The 24,723-nt window shown below is 32.9% G+C and overlaps 3 protein-coding genes and 1 non-coding gene across 8 annotated transcripts in view; 3 read left to right on the top strand and 1 right to left on the bottom strand.

Annotated features, from left to right (window-relative positions):
* LOC123712206 (ubiquitin-like protein 3) overlaps window positions 1-12,548 on the top strand; it is a 134,049-nt gene extending 121,501 nt beyond the window's left edge. The window contains exons 3-4 of the mRNA XM_045665206.1: window positions 9,231-9,398; window positions 10,910-12,548. Of these exons, the coding sequence (XP_045521162.1) occupies window positions 9,231-9,398; window positions 10,910-10,974 (233 nt within the window). The 3' untranslated portion in view covers window positions 10,975-12,548. The remainder of the gene's footprint in view (window positions 1-9,230; window positions 9,399-10,909) is intronic.
* Trnat-ugu lies at window positions 8,826-8,898 on the top strand. The gene has a single exon. It is a non-coding gene; the product is annotated as a tRNA-Thr (tRNA).
* A 1,955-nt stretch (window positions 12,549-14,503) lies between the features above and the next one.
* Window positions 14,504-18,871, bottom strand: LOC123714815 (DNA-directed RNA polymerase III subunit RPC3). 5 transcript variants are annotated; one of them, XM_045669375.1, is made up of 12 exons: window positions 18,785-18,833; window positions 18,481-18,671; window positions 18,222-18,340; window positions 18,011-18,140; window positions 17,709-17,907; window positions 17,529-17,621; window positions 16,909-17,070; window positions 16,252-16,405; window positions 15,999-16,119; window positions 15,673-15,744; window positions 14,899-15,066; window positions 14,504-14,700 (listed from the first exon to the last, which is right to left on the bottom strand). In XM_045669375.1, exons 2-12 carry the CDS (start codon window positions 18,625-18,627, stop codon window positions 14,566-14,568), a joined length of 1,500 nt encoding a protein of 499 aa, XP_045525331.1. In that variant the 5' UTR covers window positions 18,628-18,671; window positions 18,785-18,833; the 3' UTR covers window positions 14,504-14,565. The 5 variants fall into 5 exon arrangements, with proteins under 5 accessions (XP_045525331.1, XP_045525322.1, XP_045525341.1 ...); XM_045669366.1 differs by having other exon boundaries at window positions 18,481-18,871; XM_045669385.1 differs by lacking the exon at window positions 18,785-18,833 and having other exon boundaries at window positions 18,222-18,282; window positions 18,481-18,562.
* Window positions 18,872-22,640: 3,769 nt separating this feature from the next.
* LOC123720848 (MIT domain-containing protein 1-like) lies at window positions 22,641-24,713 on the top strand. Its single transcript, XM_045677653.1, has 4 exons — window positions 22,641-22,978; window positions 23,210-23,448; window positions 23,708-23,907; window positions 24,067-24,713. The coding sequence occupies exons 1-4, from the start codon at window positions 22,852-22,854 to the stop codon at window positions 24,227-24,229; spliced, it is 729 nt and encodes a 242-aa protein (XP_045533609.1). The 5' UTR covers window positions 22,641-22,851; the 3' UTR covers window positions 24,230-24,713.
* Window positions 24,714-24,723: the final 10 nt, after the last annotated feature.

Genomic DNA, 24,723 nt, shown 5'->3' with positions numbered 1-24,723 from the left:
GCTAGTTAAAAACCTAATATGTACATAAACATATAACATCTTAATATTATTATTGTTTATGAAAGAAAATAATACATACTCAAACTTTTAATTAGGAATTATCAGTTAAACTGCTTTAAACATAATGAATTCAATAATTTTATAAATATAAGTAATCTTACCGTATCGAAGATAACATTGAAATGATACAAGGCCAAAAAACAAAATATACGAATCAGCCAATTAAGAACATTCCTGTATTAAAAGACAATTTAATATTAAACAAACAAACAAATACTACAACTTAATATTTTAAAGGAAAAATCAATTATTATTACTTGTTACTAACCTGTTTCTAATCAGTCGTTGACATATTTAGATATTTTTAGATTTCAGCGTTCTCAAATCTAGCATAGAATTTATTGTTCAGTTATAATAATTAACCTTTTATTAATGGAGAACTGGGTAACACTTTTGTGGCTGACCTATAGTGATAATTAATGATATTTCGTCTTAGCGATATTATATTGTGTTATATGATGGAAGTTTTCAACCGGAAATAGCCAAACATACTAAATCTAACGCTTGTAGTGTAAGGGAAATGGGATCCCTCGCATTTTTCGAATTATGCCAATGTTATTCATGAGGGTTCAAATAAGCATGCTCCATCGTACAATTTTATGGAAATAATAGCCTTATTTATGTCGGTATAATGACCGTTTTCCCATGAAGTTGTAATAGAGGGTGTTCGATGCTCTTTAACATTAAAAGTGCGAATCTCGGTCCGCTAATGGCGTGAAAAATAATTTACGTTGACACTTATTATTTTTGTAGTTAATATTTCTTTTCCTGCGTCATTAATATCGCAAAATGTGCATAATTTCTTGCGGATTATGCTCGTTTTAAATAGAATTTACGGTTAATTTGAGGACATTTCATTATGATATTCATTTGATTTTATTCGTAAATGTTGAATATCTACCTTACGGCCGTTTACCAGATAAACTTTACTAATCGAAAATCAAATGTTTGCATCTTGCCAAACAAAACTATGCAAGAAATACACACATAGCATAACATTCACTTAGTGCGGTCTTGTTGCCGATCTAGCGATCTAGCCAGAGAGATATTTAAAAAAAATATCCATCAAATACACTTATTGAATTTACACTTTATAGATAATTTAATAGATGACTCTGTACTCTATAGACAAAATGGTAATTGTCTCATATTTCATTCTCACATAAAACAGCCACATCGCTGGTAAGTTCACTTATTTTCGTTCACAAAAGCTTAGGTTCACTTTTGAAAAGCGTTATTAAAATTAAGTTTAAAACAAGGCCAGCCTCTGAATACCTTCCCCACTCAAGAACCGGGTTACATGCATAATGTATTAGGGAACACATTAGGGAATGTCTTAGTCTTTGAAAAGGTTAGATTTGAGCTTTGAGAAAATTAATAACGACTTCAAGGACGCAGGAGGTTTGGAGATTTGTACAAGTGGCCTAGAAACACATTTTTAATTAAATATGGCTTTTAGCGGTCACTGTACGCATTCTACATAATTGTGTCCCTACGCATGTTTGGATTCTGGCGTATTAGACCAATGTTTGAAAACTTTTCGGCGGTACAATTGGTTATAATGTTACCGTACCCGCACCAGGTGAAACCAGGTGGTTCACCATTCGGTAAATAAATATATAACAATTTAAATAAGCGCTTAATATTTTTTATGTAACAAGGGGCAAACGGGCTGGAGGCGAGCACCTAAGCCCACTTAAGCTCTTAAGTGATACCGCCGCCTATAGACACTCACATTGCCACAGGGTTCGCAAGGTGTGTTGCCGGCCTTTTAAGAATTGGTACGCTCTTTTCTTGCGGAAATGGAAATTTTCATTCAAAATTTTTCTTTTTTTTATAATATTTTTTTTTTCTAAAAGTTTAGCTATGCAACAGAACAGTTATTACATTTATAATAAACATTTTACATTTAATTATTATTTTTATTAAGTAAAATACAGTTGTAGCGCAAATTGTTACTAACATTTTAATATTAAAGCTTTATATTTTTATATTTACGCGCAATTATCTTCTAAGCATAAGATAAAAAAGTATAAAAGTACAACATTATTATATAAGATAAAAGAAGTCTATTTTTGTCATAATATTTGAAGATTTGTACGTATGTTTACATTTCAAACGGAAGAAGGAATTGGGTCAAAACTCGTATTTATTCTGTTCGATAATACTTGATCAGAATGTTTTATTTTCATGGAATTTCTTTTTTTTTACTTTTAATATTAGTGGATTTCGGATTTCTGGTAAAAGATATATTGTGGATGAAAATGTACGTATGATGTACGAGGCACAGTCTGTTTCCTTGTTCCTTCTACCTCATATCAGACGACCTCAGAGCTGAGAATGACACTTGCTCCTAAAACTTTACTTTCATATCTCCAAGTATGTACTAGGCAAAGCAAATGTTTGTTGAGTGAAGTGCAGGTTTTCGTCTTGGACGAGAAAGTTGGCCGTTAAGGCTCTCCGGCCCTTGAGGCAGGACACGAGTGCTCTCCCCAAAACCTTGAATGGGCCACTAATAAAGCGGGTACTGAAGTAACCTATCTCTTTTCATACTACAGTAAACACAATTTGGTAAAAAGACACAAAACATTACTTTACTTAAATTGATGTAATTTTTATGAGTAAATAGTCTCACATATAGCAGTTTATATATGTCTAATTTTGATTTACATTCGTGAAATATAGAAGTAAATTTTAATATACTTAAAAGTCGGTGGTAAAACGCTCATAGTGTATATAATTCGGCTAAGTCCTTCAAGAAAAGAATATCATAAAAGGCCGACAACGCACTTGTGAGCTCCCTGTCCGTTAGTCTCCTGTTACATAATAAAAAGTAATAACACTGGTACGAGGGGCTTACTTAAAAGGTTTATTCATCTTGTACTCGCTGGTGCCTTAGCCACGTGTAATCATATGAATTGCCGGCGGGGAGAGAGCTGTGCAAAGAGAACTAATTTTACGTTTTCATGTGCAGTTGGTGCATGCATCGACGAAAATTTAAGATTTCAGAAGGCACTTCATTAAAAATTATACAGCCTTTTGAATATCGTATGACCCCGCGTTGTGTTTAAAATAGTTAAACGGACAGTTATTACTGTTTAAGAACGCTTCTGTTGGCGTTTTGAAGTTTTTAATTTTTTTACAAATTCCTTCAATTGATATTAATAGATTATAAGTAGTCTGGCCATAAATACTGTGACATAAAAACATTTCTTTTTTTCCAACTTTTTAATTATTTTAAATTTGGAACACGTATATTAAGAATATTATAAAAACTTTTTTCTATTTTACGCCATTTCACATATTTGTTCGTGTTTATTATCAAATTTCATATGGAATGGGGTGTTAAAGAAAATAGGATTGCAATGATCCTTGCACAAAGTGGATAAGAAGTCATCGGTCATATTCCAGACACTTCAAAAGCTTGGTATCAGGCGTATGTTCGTATATCGTACCATCATCAGATACAACAGCTCTTCGTCTGCCTAAAGACCAGAAAAGATCGGGGCTCCAGTTGAACCAAAAAATCTTATTGGCGAAATTTCGTTATAGATTCGTGGCTAAACAGAGAAAAGGCCAAAAGTGGCCATTTCGAATATTATATTTTTTTATTTTTTGTTGAGACTTTAATAAATATGTAGGCATAAATTTTAATAAACTTCATTAAAAAATGCATTTTCATTCATAAAGGAACTTCTGGCTGGATTAGGTATAAAACTAGTCGATCTACTGCTAAGTCTTTGAAAGTTTGTAATGGAAGAATTATATTCACAAATAATATTAATTAACAAAAATAATTACCCATATAGGTTTAAAATAAAATAATAGTTTAGACCAGTGACTCCTAACGTAGGCCACGCCCCACAGGGGGTCAATTTCCTTGAACTTTTATTATAATTATTTTGAATTTCAGTTTTTCATTGTTTCGAAAATTAATATTAAAAATTTCCGCATAATTCCTTCCTAAACTTTAAGGTTTTTAAAAGACACGTAACATATGCTAGAGGTCTGGCTTTTGTGTTAAGAACTACACTTAGAGTGTATGGTGCACACTCTAAGAATAGTTTCTTTACCAGTCAGTTTCTAACACATAAAAAGTATTTTCTAATTCACTTACAATACAAAGATAAATATTTGTCAGGTTCAATGAAGCACAGTTCTTGATTGTGAGTGCCAGAGAATTCCTTTGCCCATTTCGAGTTCCTTTGCGTCCTCTGTCCCTTACATTTGATTGTGTAATTGTTACGTTTCTTTGAAGAATTCTTGGAGCGTGTTAATTTCGACGTTTTTATTCGCAATTGTGAAAAAAGGGCAATTCAGCACGCTTGTGCGTAGAAAATCTATGATTACTTAAATAGGACAAAAACGCAGTGTTATAGAAAAAATCTAAATTATAGAATGAGTTGGTCTGATGACGGTAGTTCTTAATTTAGATTAGGTACCAGTTCTCGAATCAATGAAGTTTCAATAGCAGCTAGGTAAGTCTAGGTTTTAATCCCGTTTAAAATCGCTTTGGGTTTTGAAAAAAATAGTTTTGACTTTAGACCATAGCATGCAAAGTGTTCAGAGGAGTTGTTTGGATATACAGCTGAGTTTCATCGTCGGACGTGAAGGCAGAATACGAAATTCCACCCGTATCACTTCGACGTCCGTCGTTCCACAACTGAGCGTACCAATTCTTAAAAGGCCGGCAACGCACTCGGCATTGAGAGTGTCCATGGGTGGCTATATCACTTAACATCAGATGAACCTATCCGTTTGCTTCCTTCTATAAAAAAATAAAAATTATCAGTTCCTTACAAATAAATCTAGAGTATTTTTATAAGCAATTTATATAAATAAACTAAAAAAAATACAAGTAGCGCTACCTTTTCAGGTCTGGGCCTCAGATTTCTGTATTCTAGTACCAGTTTTATGATCATTTGTTAATCAAATAGGCACGTACTTGATCAGCCTCCTGTGCCTGACACACGCCTTTAACTTTGGGTCTAAGACAAGCCGGGCTCCTCACGATGTTTTCTTTCACCGTTCTATCAAATGGTACATGCGCTTATGTAAATTCAATTTTTGCACAGCCGGGATCGATCCTACTATAAATGAAAGTCACACGCTAAAGCCACTAGGCCAACACTGCAATAAGCAATTTATAACTGAATTAATTCGATAAAACCTTACTCTTGAAATTATCGTTTAAATCAAAGAACGAGCTCGCTCCTAACTCGTACACATGGCAACCCGTGAACTACGTAATATAACGTGTTGCCAGAAGCTAATTAGTCCCGGCCAAAGTAGGCAACTAATTAACGAGAGCGTTATAAGTTTTCATACTTCCTTTGTGAGCTTGTCAATATCGACGCCGTCCTTAGAAACCGATAATTGGAGAAACTGTAAACTGTACAGCGACGGTGTGTTCACTTTGTAAGTTATACAGGTCTCATTACTATAACGCTTTATTTATGTGAATATATATGTGAATGGTCTTCTAATAAGCTTCTTCTACTATAATATACATATCAATATTGCTTTTTGTTACGCGAATTCAAATATTAATAAATTAACTAAAGGGATTTGTTTGTTGACTACGAAGATGTTTGAATTATTGTTTTGGATGGATGGACACTAGAGCGGTCTTTCTCACTGTGCGTCGTGGCCCATATGTCTGTAAAGGGGGCTTTGAATTTTAGTTAATCATTATGTTTTGAAAATTTACTTACGGTATTTCGTTAAGAATTTCCGAGTAATTGCTGCAAAATCCATAATTTAGGTTTCTTAAGTGATTTTTTAAAATTATAATATTCAAAATAATCTAACGTTACATATGGCATAAGAATTTTAGAAACGCTACGGTGGGGTATGGATAAGAAACATTACACTAGAGTGATAAAGACAAAATATTCGATTTTTTTTGTTGTATAAATTTGAAATTTATAGCTTGGATAATTACTGATGTCAGCAACCATCCAAGTTCCTCTTTCCTAGTTAGAGTCCCCAATAAACCCCAATGGGGCATGATACTGTGTATAATTTTTTTAAAGCAACTAAAATATCCATGTTATTCACTAACTCCAGGCTAACTCTTAATAAGATGCAATGTGCGTAAGTAGGTGTGATAGGTCTAATGAAGCATGTGCAGCGTGCATCAAGGTCACTGGCCCAAGTCACTGACCTGTGTTAACTGCGTATGCGCCGCCGCGCCTTTACATCGCTCAGTTGTTTTCTATACGTACGATAAGTAATTATTCAATAATAATTTAAGCACGCGGTTTCTGTTTTTAGCTGTCGTCATAACGAATGTGATACGTGTATGACCAATAAATAAGATTCTATATCCATCTGTACCTGAGTATCTCTCGGCAGTCGTGGCTAATGTCTGAGCGTCGTGGTCAGCTAGGAAGCATCTGGAGCTGACAATCTTATTCCATCAGTTTCTGTCAAGCGACTCTCTTATAACTGTGTACAGTTTTGAGGACGATCAATCTTTCACTAGATCGGGCAATCTGGTTGGTAAACGGCCACGTTATATTTTGCCTTTTGAGTTGGCCAACCACGATTACTTTCTCCGAGTCCTCATCGCTTCTGCCCGTTGTATGGCTGAGATAAGATTTACTTCCTAAGTATACCAACATATAACATACTATTATAAATATAATCATGAACCTTGCTTACCTACTTTGTGGGCATTCTAGAACCCGGGACCTTTGAGTTCGCATGCATATTAAACATTTAGTCGTAGGAGGTCGTAGCCTCAATCAAGTTTCTATAAAACGCCAGTTAATGTTCTACATCTCTGGTAACATGAGTAAAAGTACAAATACATTTGTCACACGGGTCATTGACCTTTGACGTACAGCGCCCTCTATGTGGATCACTTAATTAATTATTCTATTTTTCGCACGTCGCGTGGGCGAATGCAATCAGTAGGGCTGGATTCAGGAGCAATAATTTAATTTGTTTAATGTATCGTTTATAGGCCTATAACATCCAAGTGGGTTGAACAGACCTCTCTAGTGTGATTTAAATACATCAGTGTTAATAGTACTAGTAATAGTGAATGTTTTTGTCAAATTTTGTTGATAGTTTTCGTAGATATATAAGCAATGAGATGTAAGACGAGAATTAAATTAATTGTTTGTGAAAAAGAAATACAATTGGTTTTCTAATATATAATTATACTGTACGTGTGCGTCCGATTTGCATGATTTTTTTGTATGCGTTTGGGTGGAGCCATGATATAGATTCACAAATCAGCCCGGCATATGGCGCTACAGTCAGTTTTTTCATATATCGTTTAATATACTAATTAGCTAGCCTAGCCTAGCTCGAAATATCATGCAGAACAACGTCTGTCAGGTCCACTAGTTATATCTAATTTACGAGAAACATAAACGTATATTTGTTACGCAGATCATATTAAAAACTCTCAAAAATAATAATCTATTTGAAAATACGAAATGCCTTATCGTTAAACGACCATATTCAATAAATCCAAAAATATATATTCGAATGAAATCTTATCATACATTTTAATTAAAACAGGGCATGTTTCATTACAATTCGTAATAAAATTGTACTTAGAAAATAACTGTAAATTAGCAATTTAATTTAGCGAAGGCTGGTGGTAGCACGCGAACTGATTTGTGGGTACGAATCGAGCAAAACTCAATGTATTGCTGTTAAAATATAGCCTTACACCTTGGCCCGTGCTATAGATGTTTGTGTGATTTTAAGGTAGGACTCCTAATATGCCTCAAAACGTTATTATAAAAAGGATTAAACTGTGATTTTGGCAAGAGGAGGTCACTCGTTATTACATTTTTACCTGTGTAACTTTACTTAATTAAAAAGAGGGAAAAATAGCTTCCTGTGTTTATTTCCGACCACTGCTTATTGTTTGGCCTTGTTGATTTTAAAGAATTCATGGAAAATTTATAAAAAAAAAATCTAGAATTAATTTACACTTATAAGTAGCGTCAATATTAAAAAGAAAGATCTAAATGTTCACTAACTACCAGTTTCCAAATCACCAGAGTGAGACCTGGCAGGAAACTCCGCCACTTAATCTCCAAGTTTTGGTGTACAAGTTTGTAAGGAACTGATCACGACATGCTTCACTTGACATATTGAAACAAAACAAAGCTGGACCAGAGCGACTCGTAATACAAGCCAATTAGCCTCTAGGTCCTACTTCCCAGTTTTTCAATGGTTTGGATGTACAAAGGAGGTGATAGACTTTTTCCAATAATTTATGGCCTCATTAATATTCCGTTTTGGGCTGTGGTTAATGATATATAAAAATATTATCGCTCGCTTAACGCACAATGCACTCGACGATTTAACATCTGACATCAGTGTTGGGCTTAATATCTAAAAAAAATACTTAAGCAACGAAGCTTTTTCCTATCAATTCAATCAAGGCATTGTACGTCACTTGACGTTGTCAAATTGACGTAATACGTCAATTAATGTCGCTTTGATAGACAAGAGTGATGGACTAGACAATTATAAATCGAGGCTCCAGTCTTTAGAAAAAGTCTGATTAAGGTCTAGATTGACAGAGTCCTTGGGAGTATTATTCAAAATAAATAATAACGAATATTTTTTTATTCGTTTTCGATCGTTTAAGTTGTTAAAGTAATATTATATACTATAGCGCCATCTATGTATTATCCACAAAACGAAATGTGTGAATCATCTTTACATTATCTTGGTAGTTGTGTATGCGTTAATACGTCTAAGTGTTCCGGTTTTATACAATCTTGTTTGTAGCCTCCATAGCTCAGGGGTTAGAGCACTGGTCTTGTAAACCAGGGGTCGAGAGTTCAAATCTCTCTGGAGGCAAACTCAATTTTATATTTTTTTACTTCAAATAAAATACGTTAAATTTTTTATTTTTAAATATTATGATTTTTATTGAAATTTTGTTTTGTTCGATATTATTATTTTAGTAAATTGTTATAATGAAGTTAAAAAAGGGAAACTTTAAATTTGTTAACCTGAATTATCTAATAATAGTAAAATTATGTTTTATTACGTAAAATACGAAAATTGTAATTGTATTTTTTTGTTAAAACAGACAGCCATATTGGTATTAAATAATATGTATTTTTATATATACAAACGAAGTATTTCTTGTGTTAAGTAATTCTTTATAATCATTTTTTCAATTTCAGCTGACTGGTCTTCGGAGTGCGTCTCCCGTGCAGAGATTCTCCGACTCATCTACCAGGGTCGCTTCCTGCACAGCTCAGTGACGCTGGGCGCGCTAGGTTTGCCACTCGGACGTACAACGGTCATGCATCTAGTGCCACGCGAACATCTGCCCGAGCCCAATTCGCATGGTACGTCACTGAACTGTTATGTTTTTGGCTAGTTTTCTATTATCTTTTCTAATTAGGTCCACTCAAACCGGACAGGACAGGACAAAATTAATCCAGAACACTAACCATACTTTGTTTATTACTATGGTTATATTTGAAATGAATATCAACTCGACGTTGGAACGTCGACCTTAAAAACCGCTCGTGGACGATTGAGCGGTTTTTAAGGCGGTTTTAGCTGCGCACCACCAATATGTGGAACCAGCTGCCCACTGAAGTCTTTCCGAACTAGTTAGGGTCCTTCAAGAAAAGAGCGTACCAATTCTTTACCAACGCACTCGCGAGCCTCCTGTCCGTTTACCCACTGTTCTATTAAAAAAAAGTACAACAATTTTTTTGTGTTGTATAATCATTTTGAATTCCCCGATTTTGTTAAATATTTAGTCCACTTTTGAATACATTCTTCTATAGGTAAACGTTTTTAAAAATTTATGCCACATTTTCTCATGTATTTTATACATATATTTGAATAATATTACAGAAGTTCGATGGAGTTAACACAATAGCCTCCCTCTCCCCTACCCTACCCCTTTCCTATCCTGCATTTCGTAAGTTTTAGCTTATTATTACCTAGTGTCAAGCGGAAATATAAAAAATATAATCCTATAACGAATTAATGAATATATTTTGTTTAATCGAAGAAAAATGTTTTCAAAGGTGGACATTATTTTCGCTTGACACGTTTTAGTACCGTGTAGTTATTTGAGCGATTCGAATAGATAATAATATATACAATTCATTTATTCTGAATTGATTAAAAAGGCAAAAAACAGCGTGAAGGAAAATCACGATTGTATCACTAACCACACTTTCATTTAAACAATAAAAAAAACTAAAGATTTACGAAACAGCTTTATATTATTTTAGTTTTATTCAGAATCTTGGAATGAATCTTAAAGTTTTAATAAAAATAACATGAAACATACAGAATTTTCATATTGACAGGTTCATTATAAAATGTCAGTTTGATATTTCAATATTCTATTACCGTTGAAGTATCGTAGGGATGTAATCAAAGTGAAGTGAATTTTGATCTGTGTAAACCAAGATATAATATAAAGTTTTTTCTAAGCTTTTTTAGTAATGAAATTAGTACTTTTTTTTTTTTTTTTTCGATACAGTATAATTAGTAATATCCTTCGGATTTAGTTACCGAGTTTTTTTTTAAATTATACAGCTGTTTCGTAAAACTTTAGTATTTTTATAACATTAGTTAACCATTTATCAATTAACCGTCAAGTGAAAAAAATAAATAATATAAGCCTAATTTAAATTTTCAACCTTTCCTTCTGGCAATGTGAGTGTCCATGTTCGACGCGACCACTCAACATTAAGTGAGCCTCCTGCCCGTTTGCCTGTTAATACAAAAAACGAAACGAAAGGCTTGAAGTTGAATATATTGTTGTTTGAAAACATTTTATAGACATACCTCTATTTTCTAGATTGTAATATTATACTAATTCAATTTCCAGATCAACGACAAAAGAGCAAAGGCGGTTCCAGCAGTTGCTGTTCGGCGTCATGCTGCATATTGTAATGAGAGACTCAAATGTGTTCACATTCAGTGGTTAATCGGTCACGGCACTTGTGATGTTTTTAAAAGACTCGCTTATTTTAAGAGATTGTCTTAGATAATTTCCTTTAGTTCAATAATTCGCTAGCACTCGGAAACCATCGAGCACAAAATTCGAACCTTTACGCACACCTTACGAACTCTTTAAAAATATCGCAAGCGTACACAAGTCTATAAAGGTAATACCGGCGTACCCGCAGATTCAGTGTGACATTCAGAAGCGAGACTTAGCGCTGAGTGTCATTCCGGTATGTCAAAATCCAATACAAGTTTGACGTACGGAAGTCACGCTCAGCGCTGTCTCGTTTTTGAGTCTTACCCTTAGAGTCGACACTTAGCGTTACACTTCGGTATTTGAAATACGTTTTGGATTTGACGCACGGGAGTTGGCGCTAAGTATCGACTTTGAATCTTACAGTGAATAGTTTAGTATTGCCAGTTAATGTCAGATTGGGTCTTAGATAAATTTTAGTGATGAACGGCAATGTAAACTATGATATTGGTGATTTTGGGTAGCGTAAGTGGCCACACCGTTAGATCATTGTAGAATCGCTGCCGCGTTTAGGTAAGTGAAAATTAAATGTATAAATGGAACGAGTTTGTATACAAAATAGTTCCTCTAGTTCGGCTTGTATGTTTGTTCGTATAAATTCTTAAGCGATTGACTTTAAATGACAAATTATATGTAGAATTCAGTACGTTGTATATAGTTTTATTCGTTTGGGTTAAGTTAATGCAATATTTGAAATTTATTTTTAAAAATTTAATATTTACATTCGATAGTTGTAGCTTTAACGGAGTTTGTCGCGATTTAGAATAATTCCATTAATAATATTATAAACGCAACACGGCGACTGATTTGTATGAGAAAATTAATTTAAAAAATATTTTTTGCCGAATTTCATACATTATTAATACAAAATCACTCAATAGAGTACCGCCATTTTAGACATAAACTCATTTTAGTGTTTAAAAATTATAAATATTGTTGCTATAACGAATAATTCTGAATATCTCAGTGTTACCAGGCTCCGATATTGTAAATATACTTTAACATCACAGCTTATTATTGGCTTTTAGATATTTTTTTTATTGGCTAGGTTTAGCCGTATTTTAAGATTCCTGATAAATTTCATCTATCCATCATGATTATATTTTTGTGATAGTACAAATAAGCTATTGACGGACAGACAGAAGGTAGATAATTATGTATCAGAAACAGTATTAATGGGAACTGAAGCTTTTTGACCTGAAGCGGACTGGGGAATGTATTTCTGGAAAATTTTATATTTTTTTTAATATTCATAATTTTCATTTAGTATTGATTTTTCTCTCTGTTGATTATACAAAAGTATAGAGACAATAAAATTAACGAAATCTTGCCATAATTTATTTCAGGCATATATTCCCGAGGTCGCAATGAATGTTTTTTTTTTAAATTTTGGTTACTCTGTTTAGTTGCTGTATGTATTTTGTTAAGTTGTGTAAAAATACCTAGTTGATAATTAAAATAAAATTACAAATTGATTTGCATTTTTTATTTTCGCTTCTTTTCACAATAGATAGCGCTTAACACCTGTTTTCACGTTCTTTTTATTCAGTCTTAAAGATTAAAATTCACAAAGCTTACTCCTTTATTTATGAAAAATCATATTGCAATGTTTTAATTAAAGTATTCATTTGTCTCTTTTTGACACATTGTTAACACAATTTTACAGAAAAAGACAAAATAATACAATTCATTTAGTTTTTATTCAGAAGAGTTTTAGATTTTTATATAAAAAAATTGCTTTCAATAGAAAAATCTACAACTCGATACATAAAATCAGGAAGATTTTTTTACGAATAACAAGGATTGATACGAAAATTACAACGCATAATCTAACATTTTGTAAATATTCTCTAGCCCCAGCAACACGACAAACAAGTGTTGACAGCTTTTAGCCCTCCAAAAGTTATTAAGAAATATACGTTCTGCGTCTGTTTTAAATCATTTCGGGCTAAGATGTATAGGTAAGTAGGTTGTATAAGGTGATATCGTAGTATAGTTTGATGTCTTCACCATATTTTAATATTTCCATAGATTAGAAGTCAAAACCACGTTTAGTTTTACTATTTTTCAATTCGTTAACTAACGCTACGATAGACAAGTGTCTAGTTAAGGTATGTAAACTATGCGGGAATAAACGTGGTGGCCGACTGTTATGTAAATATCTTAAACTTTAGAAATAATTTAGCTTCTATAAGCCGTTGTATGTTAGGTATGGTATTTTTTAACCATAGATATTTCGGTTCCGCTTACCAAATATTTTAATTGTTAAAAATAATAAATTCTATAACATTGTTTTATATAGTTCTGTTAATATATTAGATTATTGATAATTTTCATGTCAAATGAAACCAATCTAGCAAAAGTCGAACAAAACATTGGCAAAATTAAATAATAAATCTATATTAACTTTTAATTGACCAAGAAATGTTATTATTTTTTATATTGGTATCGTAAATTAAACTTCATTTAAAATTAGCGACATACAACGGTCAATAATAGGTGTCACTATAACAGATTTACATAATCTATATTATAAAATATTCATCATGTAAAGTTCGGTATTTTAAGCTTTGGAAATAGTCATAATAGTAGAATATTTGGGAATTAGTAGCGTAAAAATAGCATTTTCTGTAAAGAAACATTATTTTTCGTGTAAATTTCTTTAACACCATAGAAATAACTTAAATAAAGGAATTGTATTTTATTAGTCTGTGGCGTAAAAAGAATGCGACGAAGCAATGATGATTCAAAGTGTATGGCAAAGTTAAAAGAACTCTAAAGAATCGTACTAATTTATTATTGTTCTAAACTTTAACTATACTATAATACGAATTGTTCTTATGGGTGCTTAACTAGTTTTGACCGGAATAGTTTAGCAAATATCCAAAGCTTAACATACCGATTGCTCATAAATGCATGATTTCTGCATTTAGGGTGGCACTCTTGAATATTCACTTTACTTTCTATATTGAAGTTTCTTGATATGTTACGATATTATAAGATAAATTTCCTATGACGGTATTTCTTTAAAGAATTATTTAATGATTTATAAAAAAGAATATTTCAAAAAAATCAAGAGTGCCATCCAAAAATATATCAATTATAATTGTTAATATAATAATGTTGAAGACTTGGCTCGGTACGATTCGTATTAATAACGGATAGTTTTATAACATCGGTATAGGTTGTATATTGTTTTAGCATTCAGTTTCGATGGGGTCAAATAAAATTCTAAGAATGTGTTTGGGCTTTTATTTTAGAGAACCAGAGGCGTAAGTAAGCTTATTGAGTGTACATCAAAAACTTCATAAAATAATGATTTTCTTATTATTTTGAAAAACAATTGAAATTCGTTCTCGGTACTACAACAAATTAAAAAGAAAATTTGGTACATCATTTTGCACCGAGCATGGATTAGATGGAGGCACAGCAAGCGTGCCGCAAAAAAAGACCAACGGTTTTCAATATTTTATTATAACACAGTATTAATCATATTTTATATTCTAAGGATAATGGAGATACCAATTAAGAATAAATAGATTTCTGTCCAGCTCGAGTTCAGCCGTACTGAGCTGTTTCAGCTGCTTCTCCACCTGAGCCAACAGATTTACTTCTGGAGGAGTCAATGTTTCCAACACCTGGAATTAAAACTGTATTATTACCAATTACATGTTTATAGAAGTCAAAGAGTCATGTCTTAGAATGCATCTGTTTCTTTGACAATGGATTGATATATTTTTAGACAAAAGTGTGTGATCAGCCTTATATGCCTGATCCATTTTTGGGTCCAAGAAATAAATTAACCCTCGAATTAATAGTAAAAAAGTTAAACTCACATCATTAATGCTTTCCTCTGTCTCGCTGCGCATGCGCATCCCATGCACAATGGTCCGTACGCGCCTTTGCTTGTCCAAGGCTCGACCATGCTCCGAGACCAGCTGCCTTCGAGCACGTGACAGGTTGTGAAGCGACGCGTAACACATCTCACGACAGACGTGCACTGCCTGGAGAATTTATATAAAAAATTTAAAGAAAAAAGATTTTTAATAGTGTTTTGTTTTTCCCACTTATCAATATTTTTGATTGAAGTGGCCGTTTCTTTTGTGCTTCATTTTAAACAAATAAATACATTATCTTAACTTTTTTTTTTAGATCTAGTCCCGATTGTAAGGCACTCGGAATGTCTAGTTAAGAAATGTAATAAATTAAAAATTGTTTAAGGATTAAATTAATTGGTACTCTCGTAAAGCTAGATCTTTTTTATGCGTTTGTATTTTATCAAGTGCAAATTAAAGTCTCATTATAGAGTAGATGTTATTTTTCATGTTTTGCTCGCAATCATAAGCCAACTAATTACAAAATGTTTAGCTGGCAATCGAACCCAATTCTGCGTGTAATACGCCACTAAGCTACAGAGTTTAGGCAATGTATAATTCACATTTATTTAAATTCTAATCACAAGTAAAATATCTCCTCCAAGTTACACTATAACCACTGTTAGTAAGGGTTTAATCATTACTTTCAATTCACATGGTGAAGTGTTTTGTGTGTGTGTTAATATCCTCACAATTTTAAGTAAGTCTCGCTTTGACAGTCAACAGACAACTTACCTCAAACAACTTGACATGATATAAATATATCCCTTTCTGTGTTCCGGACACTTGTTGTGATTTTCTCATTGGCTGAAATTGACATCATTGCTTCATTTATGACTTTTCTTTTAAATAACAGTCATATAAATTTATTTAAGAATACATTAATTATAACTTTATACTAAAAAGGAAAACATATATCTGTGCCCATATTTTAAAACTTTCGTCTCAAATACTGTCCAATATCAATTGTCAAAAATAGTTTGCCATGATAAAATGGTCTATGGTCGAGACAGAATCTCGATCAAAAAAATTATATGAAGAAACGTTCATACAACACTTACCTGTACACTAATGAAATGTTCTTCTAATAATTTGTATGTCAACTGTTTGCACTCCTTATTTGGCAACATGGCATTCTTCTGTATGTCTTCCTCCTCTACATACTTTTTTGCTCTTATTAATCTGAAAATAATATTATGTATTTTTGTTTAGATTAGGGTGAGTATAAATGATTTTGATTTTCAAAAATTATTTTTAAATAAGTGCATAGTAATTTCTTATCAATCTAACATAGTTTATGCTATATTACCTTACCTAAATATTCTAGCGGCCTTGGAGCCTAATCGCTCGGTGACAACATGATCAAGAACATCTTCAACGAGTAATTTGGCTGCCACCTTTGCCTGAACACAGTATTGTCCTCCCCCCGCGTCTCCCGCGCGACGGATGAACCCGGCCCCGTTCTCTTCTGAAACATTATATTCAGAGTTGTAGTGTCAATTTCACCTTATAGAGAACTGTTTGTAGCACCATTACCAGGCTCTGCCATGTGAACAACATAGACCTCCAGTAGACTTCTGAGCTCCTGTAAGGAGTTAAGCTTTCTAATTAATAAATAACTGTGTGTATGCAACTAGGGGATTAGGAAAGAAACAGTTATATTTATGTTCATTTAATAAATTGGTATTCATGTAGTCACATTAATTTGGATAAATTTTCAAATCTTCGATTTTCCATTTAGATTGCATTTGGACTATATAATATTGATGAAGTGTTTTGCTCAAAACTGCCGTTTTACATTGTCATGGTAACCAGGTAACAAGTGTCTTATGTTTCAAGAGAGAATTTTGTTTTAAACTAGCTGTTCATCAGATGAACCCATGTATGTATACAGATATATAGATAGTTCCTATGGACACACAAAGTATGGAACATGACTCATGCACCATGATAACAAACTACAAAGCTCACCCATAACCTTGAGATAATGCTCAAGATGGTGATGTAAGAGGATTTTGTCAGTTAGTCTCGAGCTCTCTCTCAAGTCCGTGACAGGAATTGCATTAGACTCCTCTGCCCAGGCAGCTGACGATAGATACATTTGTTGAAGTAATAAACGCATTACTTCCCCAGCTGAAATATGGTACAAACATGGATAATAAATAGAAACCATGTGACATATACAACTTATTAAAATTCTTACAAGTCTCAATCCTCAGTAATTTTTTTATGACAAACTGAATTGGTCTAATTGCTCAATTTTAACTAGAGCCAAAACTCAAAATGACACAAAGTCAAAAAGTATTTAACTAAAAATAATGAATGCAATCACACAGATTTTGGATAACCAAAAATTCCTATAAAGGAATGTTACATTTTCAAAAGACAATAAATGCTGTTAGTCACATTGGTAAGAAAACTATATGTCATAGTAATTACAACTGCAATTTGTGTGTATACTATGGAGTTAATGGAACAGAGATATTGTTAAATGGTGTTTTAAATCTTTAATTAAGAGATGTATAATAAAATCAGGAAATCAGATTCTATTTAATATTTTATTGTAAACATAAAATATAAAAAAATATTACCTGTATCATCAATACGCCTTGTCATTGCTTTTATCATTATATCATCTCTGAAGTCCTGATGAAATCTGTCATAGTTGACTTTCCAATATATATCTGAAATTTATTTGTTATGTGTAATTTTAACATTCCCTTAAATTAACATCTACTTCAGAAACAGTAACAGTTAAATTAAAAGCTTACTATCTTTAATGTCAACTGGATTAGCCATGGCCTGCATGAGAGCCCTTGTATCTAGGTCTGGTACTATTGTAGCTACTTGTACCAAATTAGGAATTTCAGATCCTTCTTTTATTTCTGCCACTGGTGCTTGCTGAATGTATGCAGCAGTTGCTAAGCTGATAAATGTATCTTTAAGTGTTACTATTGTAAGATTTTTATCCTGTAAACATTAAATATGCATGAGCAACTTAAAACAGATCAATACAACAACAAAAAATTATGGCTATTTTGCCAATATACCTAAATTTAGAATTAGCTCATACCTTATCATCCTTATATTTATTGGCTATGGTGACCAATAGCAGCGTAGCACTACATGTTGCTTGTTGTAATAATTCTTCTATAATAAGTTCTGCTTCTGTTCCATATTTGCTTTTCATCTGTAGGAGATATCTAATACATTTAAATATTCATATTTAATCTTTAATAACTATCATTTTGGTCAGAAAATGTTCTCTTAACTAAATTAATTACCTGGGATATCTAATCAGTAGTAAAACGTTTTCTGGAAGAAGTCTGTAATCCACATGGGGTCCTGTAGCTTCAAACATAGCCAAATCAAATTTCATAAGTGTTCTCAAGCTCTCAATAACCTGAAGCGAACAAACTAGCAATTTATTATATATGTTTATATTTTTCTTTATCATACCAATGACTGAGAAAAATTACAATTTTTTTTTAAACCTTGTATATTTGTCAAATACTGATTAAAAGTAAATATAACCTATAATACCTGAGTTCTCGGAAGACCCGTTGACTTGACTATCATCGCAATTGGTTTACTGCCATACATGAATAGGTCATTCCCGACCTTTTCCACTATTTCACCACAATATCTTTGCAAAATTTGTGCAACAAGGCGTCCCAGTTGATGAGACATTTTCGTTAAGTATGTATCGTGATTTTGAGAATTAATATAAAAACCTATCCAAAAAAAGAAACATAGTACCTTATTTACATTATTTAAAAAACACTATCTCGTTATATAAACAATTCTCTTGCAACAACTATATTATTTTAAAAGTATAAACCCTAACTTCAAACTTTGAGATAATTTTAATAAACATTGAAATTCGCTGGTTCCGTGGCTCAAGACAAAGTCACTTTTCGACAGGACTAAACTTTACAAAAGGGTTTGGGGGTCACCGCCTGTCATTTTGTCTTTAGTCTCTGGATTGCTAGAATATGTATTATTGCTTATCCACACTCCCCACGATGTGACACGAGGGGAGGCGAACACGACAGTGTGGATGGTGCGCTCAGTTTCGGTGCCGCAGTTTTGGAGGATGAGCAGGCGAGGCGAGGCAAAAGAATTAACCATACTCTCGCGCTTGGTTACCTTCTTTGTTAACTACTGCACTGCAAGGACGCACGCGTTTTCTTATCATGATGGAGAGAAGTAACGATTTCTGTATGGCTTTTATCAATATATAAAAAACATTATTAAATACATAGAAGTTAAAAAAAATACTGCTAAAGTAGGTAAACTGAAGCACCCCATTGAGCTGTGAGCATTAATTGTACTATACACTGGTCACTGACTGGATAAGTTAAGTAATTGTTCTAATAAGATTATATTCTAGAACGTCTCATAATGTCATCTAAAGTTTAAAATATAGTTTCATGAGCAGTAACCATCACTCAAGATGAGTTTTTCACTTCGGATACGAATGGGCCCTAACCCTTACATTCACAAAATACCTTGTATTATCTTAAATAATTTAAAAATTTTACCTACAAATAAAATTTTGTATTGTTTCCTAAAACGTCCGAGGTCCATTATGAGAGTACATCGTTTCCGTTTCCGCCCAAATCACTAGTATCCGACCCTTTTCTATCACTTGTCACCGCGGCCAGCGCCCAACGTTTAAAACTGGAACTAACTTTTTTACCGCGCTAAAGCAAGCAGCCAGAATTCTTGTTCATTGTGTGTCTCATAATAAGAGAACCAGGAAGAGCTCGTATGGACCTCGGACGTCTTAGGAAACATAATACAAATTTTATTTTTAGGTAAAATTTTTATACTATGTGTTCCGTTTGATGTTCGAGGTCCATTATGAGGGACTATCTGATCTACAAATCCCCGGCGACGCTTCGATACCCGATTCCAAAAGGGTTTTCTCAACCCAGCCTCCAATAATTGTGGGCGTAGCTGGTCTTACAGGATCTCTGGTTGTAATAAACAAATTTGTCAAAGAGCCTTGCCTATTACAGTTACGAGTGTCCTAAGCCAATAAGGGATTTAGATGCTTATCCGGGCAAGATAAAAACGTCCAACTTCATTGTCTATATATACGTTCCTGTAAAGCAAGAGAGTCAAATCATGAACTCTACGCCCAGAAGCCAATAAAATTATTGTGGCCGTACGTTTCGAGATATGAAATAAATTTTGCTCATCTAGTTTAGGCTTTTCAAATAATTTATAACTATCCTCGCATCCCCTACTGGCAAAGTCTGAGCGACTGGCCTTGCTATAGGTATTTCTTGAAGAATATGTTTTACTAATTTATTAGATGAAATTTTAACAACGCTTACAGTCACAAATTGACACTATGACAGATTTGTGAATCAAAATAGACCTATATGCCAGATTCAACATTTATAAATAGTTTTGCTAAGTATCTAGCTACTTCAGGAGGAGCCGTGAATCGACAGTCTATATTATTATGTTGACACCAATTTACAAATTTATACCAAATAGGAGCAGATGTATTCCTTGTTGAAGCTCTCACATGACGAAAGAAGTTGTTTTTCGTCTCGTGTCCAGTTTCCAGCGAAGATTAGCCACGCTTCCAACTGTAGTTTCTGCACTTGAGAAAGAGGTAGACCCGTTACCGTATTTATCAGGGCTTTGTTTAGATCCCGTATTGAAAGCGAGGGTGCAAGTGCTCGGCTTTTCATAGAGCGCCAAAAAGGCTTCCTCCATCTGGGTGCTATTATTATAAACATCCCTTAGGATGATTTGAGATGGTCTAGCACTCAAGGTAGAAGCGCTGGCGGTGGAAATATCCACGCTAGATCGTATTGTCAGCATCTGCTGAAGGCGTCGTAAAATCAAGCGTTCGAGTCTCATAATGCTAACGACACATAACTTGCCACGACATGAGCCTCTCGTGAAGCGAAAAGACCTATATATTATTTCCCCATCGTCTGAGGGCTACCCTCCTATGCCATCCCCAACATGCGGAGCCCCATGGTTATGTAGGAATATTCATGGTTAAAGTTTTGAGGTTAGAATGGTAACGATTAAAAAACCGTGGCCCAAATTAGATGATACTGATTATGTAGGTACTCTGTACCTTGATTGGAACACCTCCAAGTGATTTTTGCTGCCAGAGTTGCGTCTAAGTATAAAAAAAAATAATTTAAAATTTTGTGTAATGTATTCAAATTCGTTAACAAACCGTACATCTTCTACTTTTTTATTGGTTATTAGAGATGTGACATTCTGCATAAAAAACGGTTTTTAATAAATCGATTATTTTTAGCATGAAAAATCATTTTTTATTTTTACCGATTTTTTTCTAATTTTTTTAACTTTAAAGTTTTAGAATAATAACCCCAACCACTTTAACGCGCCAGAAAGAGTTATTAAAAAAATATTAATATACTAACCTAACCTAACCGAACAATAGATAATAATTGGTTTTTGGACTGCTCCGGCACTACGGGAAATGCAGCCCTTCCCTTGCGTACCAAAGCACAGGCATTTTATTCAAGCTTTAGCCGCTACGGCTTACATAATTCCTGTGCTTTGTTACAGCGGGTAAGGGCTGCTCTTCCTGCGCGCCTCCGAACTTTTATATACATTCTAGGGATAGGGCAGGCAAGACTACATGGATAGTGGTGTGCTCTGATTCGGTTTTGGGTACTTTTTGGATATTAAATAAGTAAGTAAACACTTAGTTTTAGTAAGAATTAGATAATACATAAAGTTACAAACAATGAAATGATTTTATTATATTTTATATACATATTTAATCGCAGTTAGTAGTTCTAAAAACGCATTTGATGAGGCCGCAAAACGTTCTATGAGATACTACTTTGAAGAATCCTCTAGGAACCTTAATTTTTAAATCAGTAAAAGTAGAAAAAGCAACGTATTTCTATATAACGTAGACAGTTCCAATCAGGAGTGTTAAACCTCTGCAATGAAGTTAATTTTGTAACTTTCTCCGTGATCGCCTTTGCAATTGGAGGTTCTTAAACCGATACGTCTAATTGCCCAATATCTTTAAATACAGCCGCGTGGTTCAAAAATGGATCGTCTAGGGTTGCCCTATTAGACTTAGTAACTTTATTAAATATGCTAAACGGCGCAGCATAGTTGTAAAAAGTATTATTTAGGTGACTCACCAATTGCTGCTATAATTGCTCAAACCTTTGTTCCAAATCACGAGAAAAAACCGACGAAACAACGACGCAACAATGAACAATCATTCTGGCGGCTTGCTTTAGCGCGGTAAAAAAGTTAGTTCTAGTTTCAAACGTTTCGCGCTGGCGGCGGTGACACGTCGGGTCGGATACTAGCGATTTGGGCGGAAACGATGTACTCTCATAATGGACCTCGGACGTCAAACGGAACACATAATAAATAATATTTATTAGAACGTGAAATAAACTTTTAAAATTGCATTAATTTAAATTGTTAAAAACTTCCAACCTAACCAAACTAAAGCCGGCCTATGTATATAATATGACGCGGTGATGAGGAGTTGAGTTTACTATTGTACGAAAGCAAGCAGCCAAAAACCAAAATTCTAGGCTGAAAATATTTTACTAACTTATCTCTGGCTGGTAAAATACAGAAACGTAACTCATGATTGACATTTGAAATCAACAGTCATATTCAATGTATCATGTATGTACTATGTAATATACTATATTTAAATAAGTAGAAACAAGTAATAATATATTATCTTCTTATATTTATTATTCTTAGTTTTCACAAGTTAGAATTTTTCGATGCATTAAAAATAAGTTTTCTTCTTTGTTGCAATTTTAGGAAATTATTAAAAATCATAATAAATGACATATTGTTGATAAATTTTAAACTATTTAAAAAAATATTGTAGTTTAGAAAATAGAGATTTAAAAATTCATTATGAATATAGAAAGTGCAGCTATTAACATTTTAAAACGTGGTGTAGAGTTAGATACAAAAAAAAGATATACTGAAGCACTAGTTTGTTATCAAGAAGGACTACAAATTCTTGTGGACAAGATAAAAGGTAAATGAATATATTACACATTTCCATAGTTGTTGATTAGAAAACTTCAGTCTTTAATTAAGACAGTAGTCAGGTAAACAGAATTCTTCATGTAAGGAAGTGAAAAATAAACTCTTACTTCCCGAGCTTAACTTCTTGTTATAGTGTTATAGTGCTCAAATACTTGATGATATAATTAATTCATAAAAACTGTCAACTACAAATCTCTAATATAATGTACATAATTTACAGGTGAAATAGATGAAACCTCTAGAAGTTATTTACGAAAAAAAGTAGAAGAGTATATGAATAGAGCTGAATGTATAAAGAAATTGGTTTCAAAGCAGAAAGAAATTGGCCAGTTTCATGAACAGGTTCATATTGAAAATGATTCTACAGGACATAGCTATAAGACATTATTTGGACGTTTTCTAGATGAGGATGTACAGTTTGTAATTATTGAAGATCCCTACATAAGAAGTTTTCACCAGGTGAGTTACAGTAAGGCAAAATATTATGTTGATACAATAAGATATGAATAACAAGTTCTAGTAATATGTACCCAAGAAACCATTGTTACAAAAAATAATATATGATAATGTGTCATATAATAGAAGTCTGTTACAATTTAAATTTCAAGAAACACTGAAGAATATTGTACTGTATATATTTCCTACATATACACTTATTAAATACTGTCTATTACTATCTAAATGTTTTCAAGTATATTAAGTCAAAATTTGTTTATAGTGTCAAAATTTTCTTCGTGTATGTGAGTTATTGGTGAAGTCTTGTGATAAACTGAAGCACATAGAACTATTAACATCCAAGGATAATAAGTCAAATAAAGACCAAAGCAACTGGCTGAAGAACATATCCATTGACCTGCTCAAATATAATGTGCAATTGATAGTAAAATTTTCAGAAACACTACATGATAGACAAATTATGTAAGTTGAATATTATGAACATATTAAATAGAAAAGCATTGGTTTTTAGGTATTTTATAAATACTTATCTTATTATGTGGGATTAAAGATCATATTAGATTGTATGAACAGTATATTCTTAATAAAATTAATTATTTCTTCTTATAACTTCTTTTTCAGCCTTAGTTCTGGATGGATAGTAAAAATAGGCAGAGGTTTAGATTTCTACAAAGCAACTGAGAACAAATTTTGCTTAGGAATGCATGATCTTGATTTAAGACCATGTCATGAGACTACAGTTGACATTTTACACTCAAAGAATATTAAGCAATCATACGGTTGATAGTGTAAGTTCTCTATAGTAATTAATATGACACAACTGTCTTGTGATGTGATATGGATAAAAAGTATTTTTCAAAATGATAATTTTATATTTGTAGAAAATCTAGAGATCTTAACAGATCCAAAGTTAAGCACAATAAGTAGGTATATTTGTGTAAACTTAAAAATCTACTTAAACTATTTAGGATATCAAGATTTTCTATTAATTAATAAATATTTATTAAACATTATCTAGTGTCTGGAGTTTGATTGCATCTAATATTGTAAATAACACTGGTAATCCATGAAAAATGTGTGACATAGATTTTCTCTCAAAGACTCTTTTGTATAGATGCAATATGTACAATATTAAGAATATTTCTCACTTTTGTGAACCTTTTTTTTTTGAAATGTGTATTGTTAATTAATTTATTTTTGTAATGTGATGTTAATATACATAGAAAGTGTGTGACAATTTATACTTATTATGAAGGTGCTAGAATTAAATAAATAAAA

The sequence above is a fragment of the Pieris brassicae genome, chromosome 1, assembly GCF_905147105.1.
Source record: "Pieris brassicae chromosome 1, ilPieBrab1.1, whole genome shotgun sequence".
NCBI lineage: Eukaryota > Metazoa > Arthropoda > Insecta > Lepidoptera > Pieridae > Pieris > Pieris brassicae.
This window is presented reverse-complemented; position numbering and strand designations above follow the sequence as displayed.